The following is a 23,136-nucleotide window of genomic DNA, read 5'->3' on the forward strand; positions in this document are numbered from 1 at the left end:
CACTCAAACCAAGTATACAGGTGGTAATCATCTCCAAATGATAAATAGTTTTGCCCTTTCTGTGTGTAACCATCCATTTGCCCAAGGTGAGATCATAGTTTGTTTCAGAAAAAATGGCAACCTAAAAGCAAAGAAATATCAGCTTCGAACATGCAAAATAGGATTTTTCAGCATGATAATAGCCTTTGTGATCCAACTCACAGACTTGAGGACTTCAGAATATCAATGTGCAAACCTGGAAGACCTCAGACCACAGAGTTCTCTCAATATGTGGGAAAAATGTCCTTTGCATTAAGGCTTAACCAAAAGTTGGAATGGATAGTAGGGAAACAGGCAAGAGCCCGGGGAATTGTAGGAATCAGAAAATAAGGGAAAAGCAGGATGACAGAAAGAGCCAACATATTTCCCAATTTTCCCTTTCCAAGACTTTAAATCAGGCAGAGTCCCTCTAACCTGGACAGAGAGAAATGCATGAGATAAATGAGAGTAATGGCAGAAAGGCATAAGAATGTCTCCATCCCTCTTGAGAACTCGAACCTGAGCATCTCAAGTTGCCCCTTCATTCGCCTGGAGTGCAACCACATCCAGGCTGGTGGAAAAGCATGCTCAGGCCAAGGGAGACTCTGAGTCCCTTCTGGCATCCTGTGGCAAGTCTGCAAGGTGATTACTAACAGAAGCTGAAAAGTTTAACACAGGAGCTGGGGCTGATGGGAGTCACAAAAGTCTTCTGTGGGGTCTACAATACCAATGGGAGTGGAAATGAGACTGAGTTATCCCAAGCAAGCCAGCTGGGCTCCAACCTAGCCCAGAGAGAAAGAGGGGGGAAACGGAAAAAGACAAACAGTTCAACATCACAGACCATAGCCACTAATGCCAGCAAGGACAAGAGCAGCCAGGTGAACTAGGGATATCATCCCAGAGACCAGAAGAGGCAAACAACAGCGGACACCAAAATCCTACTCTTGCCCTCTGGCATCAGGATGCTAAGTCACTTCCCCTTCTCCATATACTTGGACCCTGTCTTAAAGTCATAGTTACTACTGCTGTGTCAGCCACAGAAAGCAGTACCAAACAATACCCATTTCTAGACTCTTTGGGTCAGGAATTTGGAAGAGGTATAAGGCAGCATCCCTCTGCTCCACGTTGTCCGCGGCTTCAGAGGAGAAGACTTGAAAGCCAGGAGAGACTTGAAGGCTGGGGTTAGAAACATCCTTCAGCCCAGTTGGTGGTTGTTATTGGCTGTCTGCTGGGACCTCAGCTGGGCTGTTGACTGGAACAACTACACAGGTCCTCTCCATGGGCCTGCTTAGACTTTCTCACATCATGGTGACTGGGTTCTGAGAATGACAATGGCATAGAAAGAACCAGGAGGAAGCTACACTGCTTTCTATCACATGGCTTCCAAGGTCACAGAGCATCACTTCTGCTGTAGTCACAGTACACCCAGCTGTAGTCGAGGTGATCAAGACTCAGCCTCTCAGTGGGAAGAGTGTCAAAATTGCATTGCAAGATCATGTAGGATGATCACCTGTGCCGCACCCATTTGAGGAAAATAACAATCTGCCACATGGGGAAAAGTGGGGTGTGCTGGGACTTCTCAAGATTACTGCTAGATTCAATGGTTCTGCTAGGAGGACTCACAGGATTCAAAATATAGTTGTATTTGTGGCTATGATTTACTGCAGCAAATGGATACAAAGCAAAATCAGCAAAGGGGAAAGGCGCATGGGCCGAAGTCCAGAGGAAACCAGGTGCAAACTTCCAAGAGTCCTCTCCTGGTAAGTCACACAGGATGCACTTAATTTCCCCCGCAAAGAATTGTGAAATGTTGTTTCCTGGGGAAGCTCATTAGAGCCTCAGTGGCCATGGTTTGTCTTGGGGGTTGGTCACAGAGACCTTTGTTGCCTTACAATACCAGGATTCCAGATTCCCACAAGTTCAACATGAAACATATTGTTTGCACAAACGGTTTAGGTGAAATGAGCCTCTCTAATTCTCACTGGGAATCCTAATCCCAAAAGTCAAGTTTCTAGGTGCTAGCCAAGGGCCAACCTTGCAAGCAGGCTTTTTAACAGGTAACAGGCTCAGTTCTACTATGTTAGTTCTTTTCTGCAAACAAAGGATGGAAAGCCTCTGAGAAAGTGAGAGTTTTTTAAAGGGAGACTGAACATCTCCTATTGGAACTATATGAATTATGGAATCAGACTAAGGTATAAGTGAACTGAAGGTTTAGTGTCTTCCTAACTGGTGGCCCAATAACAGTTAGAGACTTGGCCTCTGCATATATGAGCTGCAGTTGTTGTACTCCCACACCCTAACATACTATTTACTTGTCTGGTCAACATGTATTCAGTGGGACTGGGAAGAAATGTTTAGAAATTGTCTATAGAAGCAGATATGTGAAGCACCACACATTGTTGTTAGCTGGTTCACTGTTCTGGGGCTACACAGACCCAGAGTGTTGACAGTATTTCTTTAAGATAGGATAATCACTACGGGTTTTTCTGAGCCCCTCAGGTAGATAAGATTCACAGGAGAAATCTGTCTGAGGTGCAGAATGGATGGGTATCAGTGCACAATGGCTTACACAGAGCAAGATTGGAAGAGACATTTCACAGGAAGAACTTAGAGGACCTAGCAGGCCAACTGAAGACAAAGAAGCAAAGATGAGCCAGAGCTTCAAGTCTGGATGCCTGGGAGAGTTCTAAAACCACTAAAAGGAATGAGAAAGACATGGAGGTAGGAGAGAGTCAGTTATAGGAGAGAAATGATGAGTCACATTTTAGACATTTTTAATGTGAGATGTTATCAGTACAAAATCTTTGAAAGGTGGTGCTATGGGATAGATGGCCTGGGGAGAGGCTAGTGCCCTATGTACAGTAGTAGTCACTGGCTGGGGAAAAATAACTCTAAGGAACAGTACTGGGGCCACAGATGATACTAGAATACAAACCATGAATTACATAATTATACTGCATCAATTATTCCTGAGGTTGAAAATATTACCATAACTATGTGTCCTTGTTCTTAGGAAATACACACTGAATTATTTGTAAGCAAAGGGGCTCAGTGTCTCCAGCCTACTCTCAAATGGTAAACCACTGGTAACTTTGGTTAAAGATTATACAGGAGCTAACTGTGCTATTCTTGCAACTTTCTTGTAGGTCTGAAATTATATGAACTACATTACCCCCAAAAGGTGATAGTTGAGGAGCCATGGGAGTGGATGAATTCTCTGAGATTGCATAAAATGAAAAGCACAGAGTTTGGGATCCCACGTCTTGTGGACACTCATGGATGGGCCCATTAAAGGCCATGAAGGATAGAAGAGGGGTATGATGTGGGCAATGTCATAGATTCTGAAGCTCAAGGGAGGTGGAGTGCAATGGTGCCCACTTCCCAAGAAACGTCATAGAGGACAAGACCCGACAAAACACAAACAGTGCTGTTTCAGAGAGACAGAGGAAGTCGAATGAAACATCCTGACAGAAGATGGAAAAAGTGTGTCAGAGAAAGATATGCTGAGGGCAAACAGTCTCTGTACAAACAGAAAGCACCAAAGATGCAGCCAGAGAATCACTATGGGGGAAATCTGCCTTAAGGTTAAGAAAGCTTTCTTCCTTCTCTCTTTCTCCCTTCTTCTTTTAAACAAATCATGGACCGGCACGGTCAGGATGTTACAGGAGGGTCCTCTTGGTGAGCGGGACCCCTCACTTGACCTTCTGTCATTACGAAGGACAAAGAATATATGGATTTACCCCCTGTATCAATAAAACGTATCAGCCTATCTTTAAGAGGCAGGTATCCTGTTCTTAGTTCCCCATCCGCTCTCCACCCCGACCCCCATTGCCCCCAAGTGCTATAGTCTTACTCTGAGGACCACTATCTCCCCAGATTTCTTTGGGATAAAATGACATGACTGTTTCTTAGTCAACTGTGTACTCAGTCCTCACTCAGCTTTGGTGATACTTAAGTCTTATTTGATTTCATCTTATTTCTTTGGAATCTTTTTTTTTTATAGTTTTGTTTTTCAAGGTCATTTTCAGTTTTCAGCCTGCTTTCTGGAACATCAGTAACTCTGCCTAATTTAATATTCTAGGATAATTTGGAAGCATAGTCTCAATTCCTTCATCTAGATCATCCATAAAAATGCATAATGTGTTATATTTCCCAGCCAAATCAGTCACTGTGAACTAACCTTGTGTCCACCATTACAGATAGCTATTAGCCACCTGGCATTCATACAGCAAAGACCATTCTTCCCTAGCATGCCTGTAAGTATGCTCATTTGGGGTACTTCATTTAGTCTTAAAAAGGTATTTGAGGCAGCGAGCTTATTTATGTGAATGTCACATTGGATGGAGTAAAAGTAAATAAATATACACATTGGGAATTCTAATCCCAAAAGTAGAAATTGTCCATTTTCTCTAAAATGTGAGATTTCGTTTTATTATTTTCAGTATACATAATGTATAAAATTCTTTCGCTGTTATATTCACTTGACTGAAGACCTGTTGTCTCCTAATGAGGTTGTCTTTCATACACATGTGCAGAGTGATGTGGGAGAAAAAGAACAATTTCCATACAACCAAATCTACTTTGTCAACCCTTGGGATCACGGAGGATAGGCATCTCAGACATTCACTTCCTCACTACTTTTTTTTTTTTTTTTTATTTTAATTATTTATTTGAGAGAGAGAGCATGAGCAGGGAGAAGTCAGAGGGAGAAGCAGACTCCCCGCCCAGCAGGGAGCCGGACGTGGGACTCAATCCTGGGACTCCAGGATCATGACCTGAGCTGAAGGCAGTCACCCAACAGACTGAGTCACCCAGGTGCCCCCCCTTCCTCACCACTTTAAAAATGATTTCAATACTATTGGGTATTTTCTTGTCCCAGTGATTACATTATAGACCTAAGAGTAACTGGCAAATGTAGCAACAACAAACATGTTACTAGCTGGATATATATTTTTTATGTATCTAAGAAACATTTGCTATGTCTTCTTATCCCATAAAATCTTACAAAGGAAAAACATTTGTAACCAGCAGGGGTATTCAACTAAAGGAAAATAGTCATGGAAAGTACAAGGAAGGTTATGCTGTGGATAGAAATATATATTATCTGTATCATTAATGAGTCAGGTCATCACAAAGAATTTATGGAGATTTATATGAACAATCGCCTCACAAAATAAGCTGACTTTAAATAATAACATACAAACTTTAGTAACGGCCAACATCAAAAAAAAAAAAGCAATATAGTATTAAACCTTAGCTATTGACACATTTTTTTCTTTTTTATGCACAAATTTTGATTGGTCTTATCATTTTAATCACAGAAAACTATTTATTCATTTATTTATTTGCTTATTTAAATTTAAAGATTTTATTTATTTGACAGACAGATCACAAGTAAGCAGAGAGGCAGGCAGAGAGAAAGGAGGAAGCAGGCCCACTGCTAAGCAGAGAGCTTAGTACCCTGGGATCAGGACCTGAGCCAAAGGCAGAGACTTTAACCCATTGAGCCACTCAGGTGCCCCGAAAACTATTTAAAAATATCACTTTTTTATTCCTCAGTCTACATTATGTGAGGACACCTGCCATTATTTTATACTTATAATGGTATGGTTAGTTATAAATTTGAGGCCCAGGGTTCTCTTTTTTTAAAGTTTTTCCTTCTTTACAAAAGTCAAATATGTTCATTGAAGAAGTTAAACATACTTAAAAGAAAGAAATTGTAACTAAGCTTTTATGATTTGATGCAGAAACAAAAAGACACCATAGTTACTTAGCTCCAGAAGACAATATAAAAGTAAAGTTTTAGAGAAAATGGTTCTTTCTACTAAAAGGATACAACAACAACAAAATACTTAAAGATCTGAGTTTCCTGAGAATTAAGATAACAATTTCTCAACTGTTAGTGATACATGAAATAAGCAGGAGTTAAAATACTCATTTCCCAATTTTCAAGTAGACTCGACTTTAAGTGTTTGCCAAGGTCCTTCATCAAAAAGATTACTTGGTCTCAAATAAATACTATTAGGAAGGGACAGGATCAATGAGAGAGAATCAAATTACCTCAATTATGTAAGTAGTGCCATGTGAGAGCCAGAGAGCTCATAAAGATCATTTTGTCTCTATTATAGAGAGTCCGCCAGAGAAACAGAACTAGTAAGAGGTAGGTAGATAAATGGATAGATGGACAGACGGATGGATAGACAGGTAGATAGGTAGATATGAAAGATGTCTACTTAGCTATCCACCCTATCTATCTCCACTATATCTATCTATATGTTTGGGACAATAGTAGACCCTTGAGCAACATGTGTTTGAACTGTTTAAGCACATTTATATATAGATTTTTTAAAATAAATACAGTACAGTACTACAAATGTATTTTCTCTTCCTATGATTTTCTTAATAACTTTTTTTCTCTAGCTTATTTTATTCTAACAATACAGTATATAATACACATACAAAATGTGTGTTAATCAACTGTTTATGTCATCATTAAGGCTTCTGGTCAACGGTAGGCTATTCGTTAAGTTTTTGCTGAGTCAAAAATTATATGTGGATATTTTTACTGTTGGGGGGGTGCTCAGTGCCCCTAACTCCCACATTCTTCAAGGTTCAACTGTGTGTGTGTGTGTGTATGTATATATATGTATACATATATATACATATATATATATATGTATATATATATATATACATATATATATATACTGACACAGAGAGAGATCCTCCCTTCCTTCCTTCTTTCCTTCCACTCACCTATTAGCAACTATATAGTCTCCCAAATAAGGCAAATTCTCTTGTATCCCAACCTGGGAAAGGTGTGAAGCTCTGTGGTGCTCTATGAACAAAGGCCAGCAGGTCCTAAAATTGAAATTGGGACCTAGGAAGTGTGATCCCTTAATGCTGGCAGAATTCCGTAAGACACAGAACTGGAAATGTTTTGCCTATAAGGTACAAAATCAAATCTATGTGTATACGTATAAGGTCAGCACACATGTGTAACACACATTGAGATCTTTCAGGCATTATTTTAGACTGAGGAAGGCCACCAAGTAACAAAGCGCTGTTCCTGTGGTTAGCTAACCCTGAGATTGATGAGCGAACCCATCAATCAAAAAATCATAGGTAGAACCACACGACCCCTTCCCTCTTCTCCAAATTCACCTCCCACCTCTACCTCATTTGCAGAATAATCTAAAACTTTCTCATTTTAGCCAATAGTAAAAGTAGTAAGAAAACCAAGGATATTCAGCAAATGGAAATTATTCTTTTATCAGTAGATACTGAGTTAGAACATTAAGAGGACAAAAAAGAGAAAATTAAACAGTAAATATATTAAGATTCAGGACAAACAGTAAAATAAAAGTCATGAAAACACATCAGAGAACCTGGGACATTACCTAGTTTAAAAAATACACTCCATTCTGGACTAAAAACTTATATATGATTATTCCATGTGGCATATTTAGATGATACAACTTTGCACACTATGATGTTTTTAAGAGAGAAGCAGAAAAAGAAAGGACTCCATACTGGAATGAAATTCTGCAAGATCATGGCAGCATAGAACAGAGCAAAGATACAAAGAGAGGATTCTAAATAGAAGAGGGAACCACAGCTAATTTACTTCAGAGAAGTGATGCTTCCTACAGAATCCCCAACCTATTCTAGATTCACTTTCTGTATTAGCTTTTGGGTGTTTTCAGCAAGACATTCTTTTCTTTCTTTTCTTTTTTAAGGGCCCTGGTAGACATCCCTACCCAGGAAGCAGAAAACTAAAGGCAATTCCAGCCTTTAGGGGTTTTCTTGCATGTAAATGAGCCTAACTGAATGATAAAGGGCTCTTAAAGATTGCTGTCCACCTCTGACTCCTAGCCAAGATGCATTTTGGTCTAGGATAATACTCAAAGTATTTATCAATCAGTACAGTCAGACTGGGCAAGTCTTGGAGGTACATTTGGGGGCTCACAAAAATGTTTTCATTTCTTTTAAAATCAGAATTTTCAAGATGAATCTAGTAACAAAGTGAAGGTAATTAATGCCATTAAATTCTACACTAAACATGGACTGAACAGTAAATTTTATATTACATATATTTTACCATAATAAAAAATGCAGATGCCATTTTGAAAAACTAATTCCATTAAATGGTAGAAACTCAAAGCTAAGCCAGGAAATGTTGTTGGTCATTTAATATTCATAAAAATCTTAGGGCAGTAATTAATGGTAGCTATTATATGAAAGTTTTGCTTAAAATAGGGTACAAGAGTCCACAAGTACTCCCAAGGAAAAAAAAGAGTATTCTATGCTTTAGTTTTGTGTAATAACACCCTTTGGTACGTTGGTAATAATTTCAAGAAGGTTAACAATAACAGAGTCCTATAACTTGGCCATAAAATACAGTAATATAGTCAAAAATGGGCAAGAAGACAAACAGCCTAAGAAATGTATTTCTTTAATAAGCTTTCAAATCAACCCCCTTCCACCAAAAGTGAATAGGATCCAATGTGGATTGTGTTTGTCTTTATACCAATGCAGCTATACAATATATATTGTTTTATTTTTTTAATGGAAGGAGCCCATGATGGCAAAAGTCCTCAGGGTCCGTGAAAGTCATATGTAGTCCTGGGTCTTGGGAGTCCAGAGAGAAGGGGTTGGGGCTACTCAGTTCTGGGGAACTCCAGGTGACAGCAAATTTCCGATCACCACAGAAATATCAGTATTTTTTAACAATGCTATATCTGTACCAGTGCACTGAGCTCCTGTAATAGGACAGGTGCATACTGCTGTTGTGGAGAATGATGTTAAAGGGATGCAGCCTCTTTTCATACCACTGTGCCACATGGCAGGGATTCCTCAAGGTTAGTCTGGAATGCATGCCAACTTTCTTTCTTTCTTTCTTTCTTTCTTTCTTCTTTCTTTCTTTTAGACTTTATTTATTTATTTGATAGAGAGGGCCAGAGAGAGCATAAGCCGGGGGTGGGGTGTAGAGGAGAGGGAGAAGCAAACGCCCTGCTCAGCACAAATCCTGACATGGGGCTTAATTCCAGGAACCTGGGATCATGACCTGTGCGGAAGGGAGACAATTAACTGACTGAGCCACCCTGGCGCCCCTCATCCCAACTTTAAAACATAGTTCTCTAGTAAAGACTTCCTCAGCTTTCTGTCTCTGAGTGAAGTAAGATATGGAACATTTGGGGGGTTCAAGCTACCCATACATCTGATAATTCAATAGGCAGCTCTATTTAGGAAAACAAAATGGTACTTCACATGGATAATGACCAACTAGATCTACCCAAATTGCAGCTGCATGACTGGCAGGAGCTATTAACCTCCAAAATGCTCCCAGGGAGGGCTTGGTTGTTTGACTCAGTCTTTGGCATTACCTTTCTTTTCTGCTATCCTGTAGGATGATGTCCAACAGCCAGATTTAGAATCTAGCCAACACACTGGCTTACCATTTTTTCACCCTCTCAAATCAATGGCTTTGGGGCACCTGGGTGGCTCAGTGGTTAAAGCCTCTGCCTTCAGCTCAGGTCATGATCCCAGGATCCTGGGATCGAGCCCCGCATCGGGCTGTCTGCTCCACGGAGACCCTGCTTCCTCCTCTCTCTCTCTCTGCCTGCCTCTCTGCCTACTTGTGATCTCTGTCAAAAAAAAAAAAAAAAAAATCAATGGCTTTGATTCCATTATCGCAATTCAGTCCCATGCCCATATCCTGGGCTCCATCATTTCTCAGAATTGTTCTACATCTGAAATTCCAATAAATTCCAGTACATCCCTTTGCTCATTACTGCCAATTCTTCCAGCTCATACCGCTTCACTGAGGCTACGCTTGGTTTTCCGCTTTGCCATTCTCATTCCTTTGACCCTTCAACTTCCTGAGTTTGCTGGTCTCTGCCTGAACTAAGTCTTGTTCTTACTCATCCTGAGTGTACTCGGTCAACTCTTCATCATTAAACTCTGCTCACTTGTCCTTTACCTTAAAAGCTTATGTACCCTTTAAACAGCCCGCCTTGGACCAATCATCTAAAGTACGCATTAACTTTTCCTCTATTTTGGTTCTTTGGAAAAGGATGGGAAAGCTTTTAAGAGAAGGTATCTTTTGCTGAAATTGGGGTGAGCCCTAAGTATCCAACTTAAGAAGTGGAGTTCTGAGGAAGTAGCTTGCAATTCTCTTCCATTTCTATCCTTAAAAATGATTTCATAGCTTCCTAATACTCTGTTATTTACTTACTCATGTCTAGAGCTATGGGATAACTTGCACTCACTTTAAAATTCCTGTAATGCTATCCTACTTTATGCAAGTATCAATTTATATTATCATTTAATATAATATAAATATAAATAATATAAAAATTAATAGTTTCAATTCATGAAAAACACTTGAAATGTAAGTCCAAATATTTTAAGATGTCTTCAGGAACTGCATAATTGCAGTCTGTAGCCTGAGAATGGTGTGCTGTGTTTATGCTAACTCCACATGGTGAAGTTCTTAGCAAGAAAAAAGTATTCTCTCTTTTTTTGGTCAGTATTTTATGAATCATATATTTGTTTATGTACACAGTAACTTCTATACCAGAGTTCAGTCACATTCTACTATTATTTAACCATTTGTTGTCATTATAGTTTAATTTTTTTTGTATCCTCTAACAATGCAACAAGGTAGGCATTTATTGAATGGGGGCTCTAGGAGCAGTGCTAAAAAACACGTCTCAATATGAAGTACTTTGGCAAGAAACTTGGAAGTGAATGAACAAAACTCTACATAAGCCAAATAATTGCCATGGTGGGTTGTGCTATTAGTGCAGAAACAAGCAAAACAAGAAATATTAGAAATAATGCTAAAAAATTTAAATGCACGAATATATAACACAATAGCTAACAGTTTATGCACCCTGGAAATACATCTCACTTTCTTTATCTTTATGCCAGTGAAGAAATTCATCCTTTAAAATTATGTGGGTTTTTGGGCGCCTGGGTGGCTCATGGTCTCAGGGTCCTGGGATCGAGTCCCGCATCGGGCTCTCTGCTCAGCGGGGAGCCTGCTTCCTTCTCTCTCTCTCTCTGCCTGCCTCTCTGTCTACTGTGATCTCTGTCTGTCAAATAAATAAATAAAATCTTAAAAAAAAATTATGTGGGTTTTTAATTATGTGTTTTGCAACTACCTTTTGTTGAGAGATGTAGCCAGATCCCATATATGTAAGGAAATGGACCTAAATTGCATTTTTAAGTATGTTTCCTTATGTTTTTCCTGATTATAAGCAATCATGCTTGTTGCACTAGAAAATTCTAAAATGTGCAAAGATGAAGAACTCACCTAGAATCTCACCAACCAATGGCCAACTTGACTAGCATTTTGACAGTTTGGGTTTTTTTTACCTGTATATTTTTGCATAGTTTATACATATACAATATTTACATATTATACCAATATAATAAATTTTATATGCATACGATTTTGCATCTTAATTTTTTTTTTTACCTTAAATCAAGATTTATCAGGACACTAAGAACCATCTATGGACATTATAAAGGCTACAAAATAACTCATCATGTGATTATAACATACTTAGTAGTACTATTTCTAATACTAAAACATTAGCTACTTTCCAAATTTTGCCATTACAAATAAATCTGTGATGAGTATCCTTGGATATAAATTTTATTCCTAGTTGAGTTATTTTTCTCTGAGGAAGTTTCTTAGAAGGAAAATTATTAGATCAAATAGTGTCTTGATACATATTGCCAAATTCCCTTCCAGAAAGATTAAAACAATTTGCAGTCTTCCTGGCAACAGATGAAAGTACCCATTTCATCCCATCTTCACCCCTTAAATATTATTTTAAAAAATACTGTCAAGTTGATTAGCAGAAAAAACTTTTATTGTTTTAATTCACATTTTTTATTATTTGGATTTTCCCTATATTTATTAGCTACTTTTGCATTTCCTGCTTTGTAAATTGTCTATATATTGTGCTTTGCTCTTTCTGTAGTGTCTTATCAGTTTTCCTGCCTATCTATCTATCTATCTATCTATCTATATATATATTCTTTACCTATTAGGCATTAATCCATAAGCTATCATACTTGATTTCTTTATAGTTTGAATGCTCTTTTTTGATGAGAAAAAAATTAAGTAAGAAAACAACATAAAATGTAGTGTCATGAATCCTATATTTCCCTAAATTGGTTTTATCATGGTTTTTAAAACTTTTTAATTATTCTCATCTGTTTATCCTTTTAAATAACTCTTAAAGTCTTAGAGTTCTAATAGAAAGCAAAATCCATTTTTAATATAATTAAATGTATGAACTTAATTCATAATTAATTTAGTTTTCAAGCTTCCTAAAATGCTTGTTATTCCCTTGTAGTCAAGACTTCTGTCTCGGTTATCTTCGGGTGTACATTTGTTAAAATAAACTTAATGGCTTTAAACAAGAATTTATTATCTTCTTCTTGGAATCTTTCATGGGTTGCAGTCCAAGAGCAGGTAGAGCTGCACCTCAGGCTCAACGAGGCTGGACGTCCAAGATGGCGTCCTCACTCATGAATCAAGCTCATCAGAGCTCCTCTTCATGGCCTCTCCTTCCAGGAGAGTAGCCTTGAGTTCTTATATGGGGGCTCAGGGATCCAAGACTCAGAAGCAGTCTTCTTCAGTCCAGCCTCGATCTAGCATAGTGTCACTGCTGTGGTCTTCCCAAATCAGTTTCCTGGCAGCTCAGATTCAAGGGTGGGGCACTACTCACTTTGTCGTAGGGAAGTGGCTTGTGGAAGGTCCACCCTCCTTGGAGACAAACTACCACATCTTCTTTATTGATCTTTATTTGGTTGAGAATTTTCTTCACAAAAGTATTTAAAATTTGTGTTGCTACAGTAATTTGTGGGTTTTTTTCTTTTATAGTTTCCTAAGCAGTACTGATATGAAGCAAAGATTATTTTTGAAGTACTTATTTTGTATTCAATCACCTTACTAAATGGTCTTATTTCTACTACTAATTACTTCTCAGTTTAATATCTTAGTTCTCCTAAGAAGATAATAAAAGTCTCTGAGAATAAAGATGACTTCATTTCCTCCTCTTTTTCAATAGTTAAATCTCTTACCTATTGTACCAGCCAAGACTTCCATAACAAGACGAAGAGGAAGGAGACTTATTTTGTTTCTGATGTTTAATTTTTTAAGTGTGAGTAAAATGAAGTTATGAACTGGACATATGCTACCAACACACACATCTCCCAAAGCTAAATTACACCACTTACTTTTATGTGTCAATGCAATACAAATGAATTGAAAGGCAGGTTTTTATTCCAGATAAATTGAATTCAGGGGAAAGGACAATAAAACAAGATGAAGAAGAAGATAACTAATACATTTTGGACACTGCAATATTTTCTTCCTGAAATCTATAAACTTCCAAAAATACATCATAACCATAAAACATTCCATTGACTCCTACAAGTAGCGAATATCTCTAAATAAATACACAGCATCATAAATCTCAGCAATTTGTCCTTTCTTCCCAAGCCTGACTATTCACACTAGATGCGAAGAATCACTGAAAGCACATAAATAAGTAAGTACTAGAATGAGGCTTTCCAGCCATGTCATACTCACGAGTGGCTCATAATCGTACGGTGCAGCATATTCCTCAGCGTATGTTGTCAAGGCATACCTAAGAGGGACAAGTCAGTATCTGAGAAAAGAACGACTCCAAAAAGAAAGATATTCAAAGGGTTTAGCATTATAGACTTCACACAAAATAAAAACATTTTAAGGAAGATTGGCCCCAACAAAAAATTTTAAAACCCTCAACTGTCCCAGACCTTGTTTATAGCGTTACCTACCACCACAGGTTGCCCTTCCTTCAATCACTTCCCATTCAACACCACTTAATCTCCTCTACTAATGATACTCTACCAGTCCCAAGTCCCTGAGCTCAGGTGCATTCCAAACTTTTGGGATTCCCTTTACTTTCTGCCCCTCGAACCTTTTGACCCTAGACCCCATGTTCTCTGCCAGATGACAACAGAAAAAGAGAAGAGAAGACCACCAGGTGGACTGAGATTATGTATCTCCCCAACTCCCACCCCATTAAACACACAGAAATGCTGAATAAATACATCCTCCCCCCCCCCCAAGTCTGTAAGCACCACTTAGCTCCAAAGGGAAACTCAAAGGTGCTAGAAATGAAGAGGATACTCATTAGAATAAGAAGTCATAAGATGATGTGCCAAGGCTAGAAACTAGAGTTTGAACTGCACATGAAGGGCTGGAGACATGGCCTTGGGTTCACAGAAGGCAAAGAGCTAACCTCCGTCTTATAGCTAGGAGCCTGTAAAGTCTGCACCCTCATATATAAGAAACCAGAGAAACTCCAGCCACATGTCCAGAGACACTTGCGAGAAAGTTTCTCTGTTTGGAACTCAGGGTGGGAGAAAAATCTTTTTAAGAGAAATAATTAAATTTTAATTTTTAAATTAAATTTTTAAAAGCCCTACTTCTGTTTCTGGAAATATTATGAGACTACACAATCGAAGAAACTCCTCTGAGAATTGCACACCTAAAAATGTTGAGCACAAGGAAATTTCACCATTTTAATTCATGGCTCTGCTGGTGGGAAAGAGAATTAAACAAGCAACAGAATTCCAAAATAACAAGAAAGTCGAACTCAGAATGGTTATTGGATGCAGGTGCTAATATTTTATCTGGTGGTAGCCAACCAGTTCCTGTTAGGCTTTTGAGGTGGGGCTTCCAGAGTAATAGCATTAGCATTATCTGGAAACTTGTTAGGAATACATACAACTGCGATCCAGCCTCAATCTGCTGGATTAGAAACCCGGGGGTAGGGCCCAGCAGTCTGTGTTTTAACAAGCCTTCTAGGTGATGCTCATGCACACTTAGGTTTGAGTACTGGCAGCTAAAAGAACAAAAATTAGAAGTATAAGTTTCAAACTAGCAAACAAATTTTTTAAAAGACCAATCTAATAAAAAAGGAGGAAAGGAGGTGCCTGAGTGGCTCAGTTAAGCGTCTGCCTTCCACTCAGGTCAAGATCACAAGGTCCTGGGACGGAGCCCCATGTCGGGCTCCCTGCTCAGTAGGGAGTCCACTTCTCCCTCTGCCCCTGACCCCACTAGTGCCCTCTCTCCCTCTCTCTCTCAAATAAATAAATAAAATCTTTTTTTTTTAAAGGCAGTAAAGGAGAATTAAAGGAAGAAAAGAAAATCTTTTCTGTTCATAAGACAAATTAAAATCATAAAAATAAAAATAAATATCTTTGCAATCAAAATGAAAGTAAAGGGTTAAACTCATCAGTGAAAGCATTTCTCAGACTTAAACTGAACAACATGTATTACATAGTACAACTCTATGTTCCTATACCTAGAATACCTAAACCTAGAATAAAATTATTTTCAAAGGAAGTTTGAAGGTAAAAGCATATAAAAAGACACATCAAAAAGAGACACATCCAGAAAATATTAACACGAAGTTATATTATATGTTATATTAATATAACATATATAATATGTTATATAACATATATTATGTTATATAAACATACATAATATATGTTATATTAATAACATGCAATTGACTTTCTGTCAAAAGTTTTTAGTTATAAAGATCATTACCTACTGATCAAAGCACCAGGAAGATCCTAAGTCAAAAAAGCTAACAACACATTGAATACATAAATCAACAAATGACAGAATCACAAAGATAAAATGACAAGTCTACAGTCAGGACAAGATTGTTATCCTAGATCACAATCCTAGATCCTTAGGTTCCTTAAACCCAAATATTTACATATACCCTCCAAAACCATATAGATCAGCAGCAAAAGCAAGTGAAATCACAAAATTGCCCACCCGAGAGTATAAGACTACAAATTTCGGTTTACATGGAGGTGGGAGAACAATCCAAAATCAGGAGCACCAGAACCAGGGCCTATTCTGGAGCAAAATCAGGTAGGGATTACATGGAAGAGAGGAGAGGGTGGCAAGTCCATCACGGGGGTGGAACACAGAAGGCATCAGCCCCAAAAAAGAAGGATCGTTCCCCTTGGGGAAATATTGAGAACAAGTCTGAGACTAGCGGATCTGAACATTGGCTTTCCAAGAAAGAGGCCCGGAAAGTATTCAAGGCCACAGCAGCAGTCTTAGGAAGATGCTGCCTCTGGGAAAGTGGGAAGCAATCAGCAAGGTAAAGAAAAATAAGAACTCATGTTCAGAAATTAAGGGTCCACGCTTTAAACCACCGCGCTTTAAAAAAAAAAAAAAAGGTGCCTTTAATGAGATAACGTTCACTGCAGTGATCCAACAGTAGAGGGCACTCTTGAACTAAGAGATTGAGAAAACTGCCTAAATGCCTCATTGCCCTTCCTTAGAATTACCTGATAGTTGCTAGTCCAGGAAAATTCAACATACTCAAAATGAACAGAGAGTGCAACATGACTGTAAGATGAAAGCAGTAAATGAGAACCAAAACTAAACTGATGAAACTGTCTCCAGAAACATTCCCAAACAGTCACAGAAGTTCTCCCTCCAACAGTCTTTCTATTCAATGAACTGGATTCTATTCTATGAATCGGAGATTTGAAAAAATGCAGTAAAACAAGAAAAAGAAAAAGTGTAATAACTGGGATGGAAAAAACATAATTTTCATCTTCCACAGATGATAGTCTACATTAAAACAATCCAAGACAATCTACAAATTGTAACAGTCAAGTATCATGAAGGTTGTTAGATACAAGATCAATATACAAAAATAGCAAACCCATATACCAGCAACAAGAAATTAGAAAGCATAATTAAAGTGGAAATGTCCCATTTATAACTATAATAAAATCTCTAGTGTTCCTATATGAATACATTTAAAAGAACAATTAAAAGACATTTATGACAAAAATTATAAAATTTGCTTAAAGACATAAAATAACTCATGTATTTATAGACTCAATATATGTTCCATATACATACATGTATGTATGTAATTTCTAAAAGGTTCATAATCTGGCATTTTATATATAACTCTTGATTAAATTGTCATTTAAAATTTCTGTTAATCAAAAGACAGCATAAACAGTGTTCCAAGAGAAATCACAGACAAGAAGATACTTATTTTAAAACGAAGTCAAATAATATTAGTATCAGGAATAAATAAAAAATGCTTAGAAATCAATAAAAGACAATATTCTATAGAAAAATGGCCTAAGGCTATAAATAGCTCACAGTGGAAGAAAATAAAAGGGCTAATAAACACTTGAAAATAAATTCAGTCTTAAAACTGTCTTAAATTCAGTAGTGAAATGGTAAAACAACCACAAAGTACCACTGTATTAAATCCATTTGGTAAAAATTAAAAATCTCTACAATGTATATAAGAATATGAAAGCAAGAGCATATTCACACACTAAGAGTGGCAATATCTTGCAAAACTGAAGGTGCATATATCTTAATAAGTGGAAATTATATTTTTGAGTATTAAGAAATCCTTGCATATATACTCAAGGTAAGGAGATATAAGGATATTGAATCTAGCTTTATTTGTAACAGTGAAAAACTGGGAGCCAATGTCCATCACTTAAGGATTTTTCCCTATTCTTCAGATTGAAAAGTGGGGATGGGGGGAATGATATCAAATGGTTTATAACTGACTAACAGTCAGTTATATATTGTGGATATGGTGGATATGTTGGATGACTCTATAACTCATGATAAATTTTTTCTCTAAAAAGAATTTTTAAATATGGCAAAACTATTAACTTACAGTATAACTCAGTAATAAGTAGATGATGTCCAAAGAGTATTTTATATGAAAATATTCCATAATCTTAAAATGTTTAAGTGTTAATAGGTGACAGTGAACCTATTTCTCTACCCTATTCTCATCCAAAGTTATGACTCAAATAGTATAATTATCAGTCAAATAGAGTGTTACTTTGGGCAGGCCAATTTGCAAGGTGGAATTGAGCAACTCTTGATGCACCTAAAGCAAGCGGAAATCCATTCCACTCAAGCTCAGGCTCTTCTCCCATTCTTTATAATCATCTCCAAGCACAAAGTCTGATACAAGGTAGGCACTGAGAAATTAATCAAACACATAAAGCAATTAAAAAATTTAGATATAAATAAATAAAAAAATACAGATTTACTATAAGAAATCAAAGTAAAGTTGGAAGGTTAAGATATTCAGTGATCTTTCTGAAAATGCAATGTGACTCATCAATATGGAAACTTTTACAGTACTGAATGATGACTGTTAGTCAGTTATAAACCATTTGATATCATTCCCCCCATCCCCACTTTTCAATCTGAAGAATAGGGAAAAATCGGTAAGTGATATATATTTCATCCAATTTGAAACAAGATGGTCTTTTGAAAATAAAACCATGGAAAATCAACATAGATCTTCCTTTCAAATATCAGCTAAAGACTATAAAGAATATAATGAAAGAATAAGTCCATTAGAAGGCAAATGGCCTTCAGAGAAACTCAAGAAAGCAAGATAAGAAAACCAAGGAAGGCATGGGGTCTAGGCACAAGAAAGAGGTGTCCTGGCTCATAAGAGACCTCTCTGGAGGTTCTGGGAGCAGAGCTGCAGGATACCAAAGTCAGCGCTCCAATCCAATTTATGACAGCCAACAATCACTTCAGTTCATTGTCTGGAATCACCCCAAGCAAGCCTGTGCCATGGGTCCCTGCTGAGTACTCGGTCACTACCCAGAGCTGAAAGGTCCAAATATCAGCCCCAGTTCAGATTCCACCAGGACTCTACCATGGGATTTCTTACTATAGCTGATGGAGAAAGGGTCAGTCACTCTCCTGTGATATAAAGTCCCTCGCCTCAGAGGGAGAAAAGGAAGCCAACGGGGGGAGAATGCTGGTCCCCATCCAGTAGTCTCCGAAGCTCAGTTCTTCCAAGGACTTTCCCAGAGTTCCATGTGGTAATTTAAACTCTTTTAATGAACTCTCCTTTTGGCTCAAGGTAATTTTAATTGTGTATTTTTTTACTTATAAGTGAAAGAGTCCTATTATAATCAGGTAATCAGAGTCTGAGGCCATTGATCATTGTAATCTTATAACTAACTCACCTTGCTCTGATTCCAAACAGTCTGTACAACACTCTGATTACAGTTTGTCTTCCTTTCCTTTCTTTCCTTCTTTCTGTTAGACTGCCATGACTGGTGTACTTGAACATTTTGTTTCTCATTATAAATGAACTAATTAAAACAGTGGCTTTTCTTGTGAGTTTAATGAACATAAGTCAATCTCCATGAATCAGCTAAATTCTGAAGCACAGATAAAATGGTCTTTCTGGAAATGTAAAATTGAAGACCAGATGCTGGTAAATTTACCAGTCTGATGCCACGCTGTAAGAACTCTTGGAAGGTGGACAGCTGGCTTTTGCCCAGCACCACCTACAGTTTGCCACACATGCCCTCTCCTAACTTCACCAGTTGTAACTAAAGGTGTTCTGCAAGATGAAAAAGGAAAACGAATCTGATATTGAAGTTATTATCAAAACCACAGTATTAGTTAAAATGCCTACAACTGCACTAAGCCCTGTGGTACCGTGTGTGAATCTGGGACAAGATGATATATCAAAACCCATGGAATCACGGTTTCTTAAACTTGGAAGAACATTAAGGGTCAACTGCTTCTTTTCTGTTTTGTCTGAAGGAGGGGTATATATCTTTTTACCCAGCTTTGGTCCCACCTAAGAGTCTGAATCTGAGAAAGTGACTCAAAAACTCAAAAAAGCAGAGGATTAATTTGGAATAAATCCCCTTGCTGGCAGCAGGAGAGGCAGCACCCACCATTTAGGATGGGTAGAGCCCCTATGGCTATGGATTCTACTTGACTCTGTGTGGTAAGAGAAGGGGAGCTTACAATCTCCCTGGGAAACTCTGTCTCATTCTTAATAGAAATCATCATTCTTTTTAAATCTCGTATTGAGCGGAGATTCCTCTTTCTTCTACCTATGGAACGAAGCCACACAGAGAATCTGATCATTCTTCCACATCTGCTACATGCCAGGACTTTTTTTTTTTTTTTTTTTAATGTACCACTAATTTACCCTCAAACTTTCCCAGCGGAGTAATTCCCATCTCAGTATGTTCAGTTAATTTTACTTCTTGAGAGCATTTCTCTTGGAGACTTCTGTTCTGCTCTAGTCTCAGAGCACTGTTCTCCCAAGCTGCTACATAGCTGGAGTACTGGGGAGTCTAAGTCTTGGGGATTACTACCACCGCTCCCCTGTGAAGGATTTTCTACTGGGGGGTCTCTCATCTTTCTCCACCTTTGTTTACTCCCTCATTTAAAAAGATACTAACATACATTGTTAGATTAGTTTCACATGTACAATATGATGACTGAACAATTCCATACATGAGTCCAGGCTCATCACGATAAATGTATACTTCACGCTCTTTATCAAGTTCACTCATCCCCTCATATCTCCCTTGTAGTCCCCACTAGTTTTTTCTCTGTATTTAAGAGTCTGTTTTTTTGTTTGTCTCTTGTGTTCTTCGTTGTTCATTTGTTTTGTTTCTTAAATTCCACATAGGAATGAAATCATATCAGATTTGTCCACTCCGACTGATTTATTTCACCTACCATTACACCCTCTAGTTCCACCCTAGAAATCAGCCTCGAGGAAGCTAGTGGGTAAAAAGTGGAGAGACCAGATGAAATAGAGGACAATTTGAATCTGCTTTTACTCCTGATCCAAGCCAAGCCCTTGCTAAGTTCCCCAGCAGTTTGGAAGCAGTTGTCCCCTCCCAGGAAGAACACACCAGGAAACCCAGAGATTCTAGTCCCTGCTTTTACCACCTAGTAGTCATGGGGCCTTGAGCAAGTCATTTAAACACTTTACATCTTAATTACCCCTTCAGTATCTCTTCCATACTTACTTACAGACTAGATAAAGAGATTAATTAATGAGAAATAGGATTCCATGGTTATCTCTGTGCTTTGATATCCTTTCCTATACAAGGATAGGCTATACTCACAGGACCTCGACCACTACTTGGAGAGAACAAATAGTAGATCGTAGATAATGCATGTGAAAGTACTTTGAAGGAAATGGAGCGCTCTACACATCTAAGCACGAAAAACAATGTATTATAGTGATTAAGGACACAAGCTCTGCAGTCAGACAGACCAGACATGAGTTTAAAACTCAGTCCCGATGCTTACTACAGAAGGAAATTTTAGGAAGTTACTTTGCCTCTCTGAGCCCTTCTTAGTAGAGATAGCTGCAGTGCCTATCTCAAAGAAGGAGAATTAAATAAGGTGGCAAAACCCGTGGCTCAGTGCCAGACACATACTAGGTGCTCATTAACACAAGAAGAAAAAAACAATACTGCAATGATACTAATTAAAAAGTGGAAGAACACGGTTCTCTTTGCATTTTAATTGAAATACTCAAGCTGCAGGATGGTGAATGGATTGAAAGGGACAAGACTGGAGACAGAGAAACGAGTTCGGACACTTACTTGAGCAATCGGATGGGGTCAGTGACCTTGCTCAGGCTCCAGTCTCAGCTCCCAACCTGCTCCCTGGCATTTGCTCTTGCTCTTCCCTTCACTGCCTCAGTGAATGGCCCCAGCAATCCCCACATGCCTAAACCGGAAGCCTGGGAATCAACCTGGAGTAGATGTCTAATTCTTCTCTCTTAATACATCTAAACTATGAAACCTTCTTTTCCTCCACACCACCACCACTAAAGGTCAGGACCTTATTAAGTCTGACCTTGATTAGTTCAACAGCCAGCCTTCTGACGGCAATTCCAGTCCTCTGCTTTCTAAACACAAATCTGATTGTTTCTATCTCATACGTGAAAACCATTCACTCTTGCCTTCATGATAACATCCAAACTCCTTAACATAGCTTTCAGGTGGTACCTGCTTTGTCCCAAACATCTCTTTCCAACATTAGTGGCTATCCTGAAAACTCCTACTCTGTGAACCAGGCATGCCCATCATGAGTTCCATTCAACCTCCCTTCTCTCTTGTCTTTCTCTACTACTTCATTTTCTCACTTCTTCCTTTCTAGAACATATTAATTTGGGGAGCCATAAAAACCATCTTGACACTATGAAGATGAACGTTACTAGCAAAATTTACAAAGAAAGGAGACAAAAAGACCCTATATCCTTAATGACATCATGTAGGTGCCACATCAGTCTTAACCCCCTTATATCTCAAGCCAGCTGACCAAATTCCTTGATTATTCAAATTGCTATTAGTTAAGTTTTCTGTTACTTTTAGCTAAGTGTATTCCTTACAGATACTTGAGTATCAATTGGTCATTTTTCTGTTTTCATGCATTAGACGATGAGCTACTTCAGGAATGGGGTGTCTTTTATCTCTACATTCTGAACACTTTATTGATCCTAATTCATAGTAGGCACTTATTATGTCGAAAGAATGAATTCAGATATTGGGGACAAATATAATTTCCTCAGTCCTAATAAATTTTGCAAGCCATTTGGATGAACAATATAAGTCTTATATGTTAAGGTAACAATTTAACTGTGTAAGTGCCAAATACAGAATCAAGTTAAATACAGATGGCAGCAAAGATTTCTGTAATGCTGGAAAGTTATTGTTCCTGTGAAACCATTTCTCTAGCTCAAAGATGCATAGTATAGTACTATCTATTGAGACCCACTGAAGACTTTAATTATGACATTATGACAACCACATAACCTTCCAACATGATAAAGAATAATATTAGTAATAAGGCTTATCATTAATGTATATGGAATAAAAGGTAATGTCCGGATCAAATAGAAATTCCATAATATTAACATTTGAAAATCTTGGCCACTCACTTGTTTTATTAGCTCACCGGTCCTGAAAGTTTGAACTGCTTCCATCCCCAGTGGATTAGCAATGACAAAAATTCCGTCATAAGCTGAATAATGGTAGAAGCAGCCATATAATTACAGCAGTTAGAGACATAAAAGTTGCTTCAGTTACCTATTGCTGTGGTGTAAAAGTTACTGGCTTAAATTAACAACTACTTTATTATCTCTGACTATTCTGTGGGATGATAGGCTCAGCTGGGTGGTTTTTTACTCCATGTGATGTCTATTAGAGCGACAGTCATCC

General features: G+C 38.0%; 1 protein-coding gene across 5 annotated transcripts in view; it reads right to left on the reverse strand.

Moving 5' to 3' along the window:
* The window catches only part of CFAP95 (cilia and flagella associated protein 95), a 171,991-nt gene that overhangs the window by 51,033 nt on the left and 97,822 nt on the right, over nucleotides 1–23,136 (reverse strand). For 4 of the 5 annotated variants that reach the window (XM_059412322.1, XM_059412324.1, XM_059412325.1 and 1 more), the window contains one exon: nucleotides 13,634–13,691. The exons of the other annotated variant lie outside the window; for it this stretch is intronic. In XM_059412322.1, the coding sequence (XP_059268305.1) occupies nucleotides 13,634–13,691 (58 nt within the window). The remainder of the gene's footprint in view (nucleotides 1–13,633; nucleotides 13,692–23,136) is intronic. 5 annotated transcript variants of the gene reach the window in all.

This window comes from Mustela nigripes, chromosome 9, assembly GCF_022355385.1.
Source record: "Mustela nigripes isolate SB6536 chromosome 9, MUSNIG.SB6536, whole genome shotgun sequence".
Classification (NCBI taxonomy): domain Eukaryota; kingdom Metazoa; phylum Chordata; class Mammalia; order Carnivora; family Mustelidae; genus Mustela; species Mustela nigripes.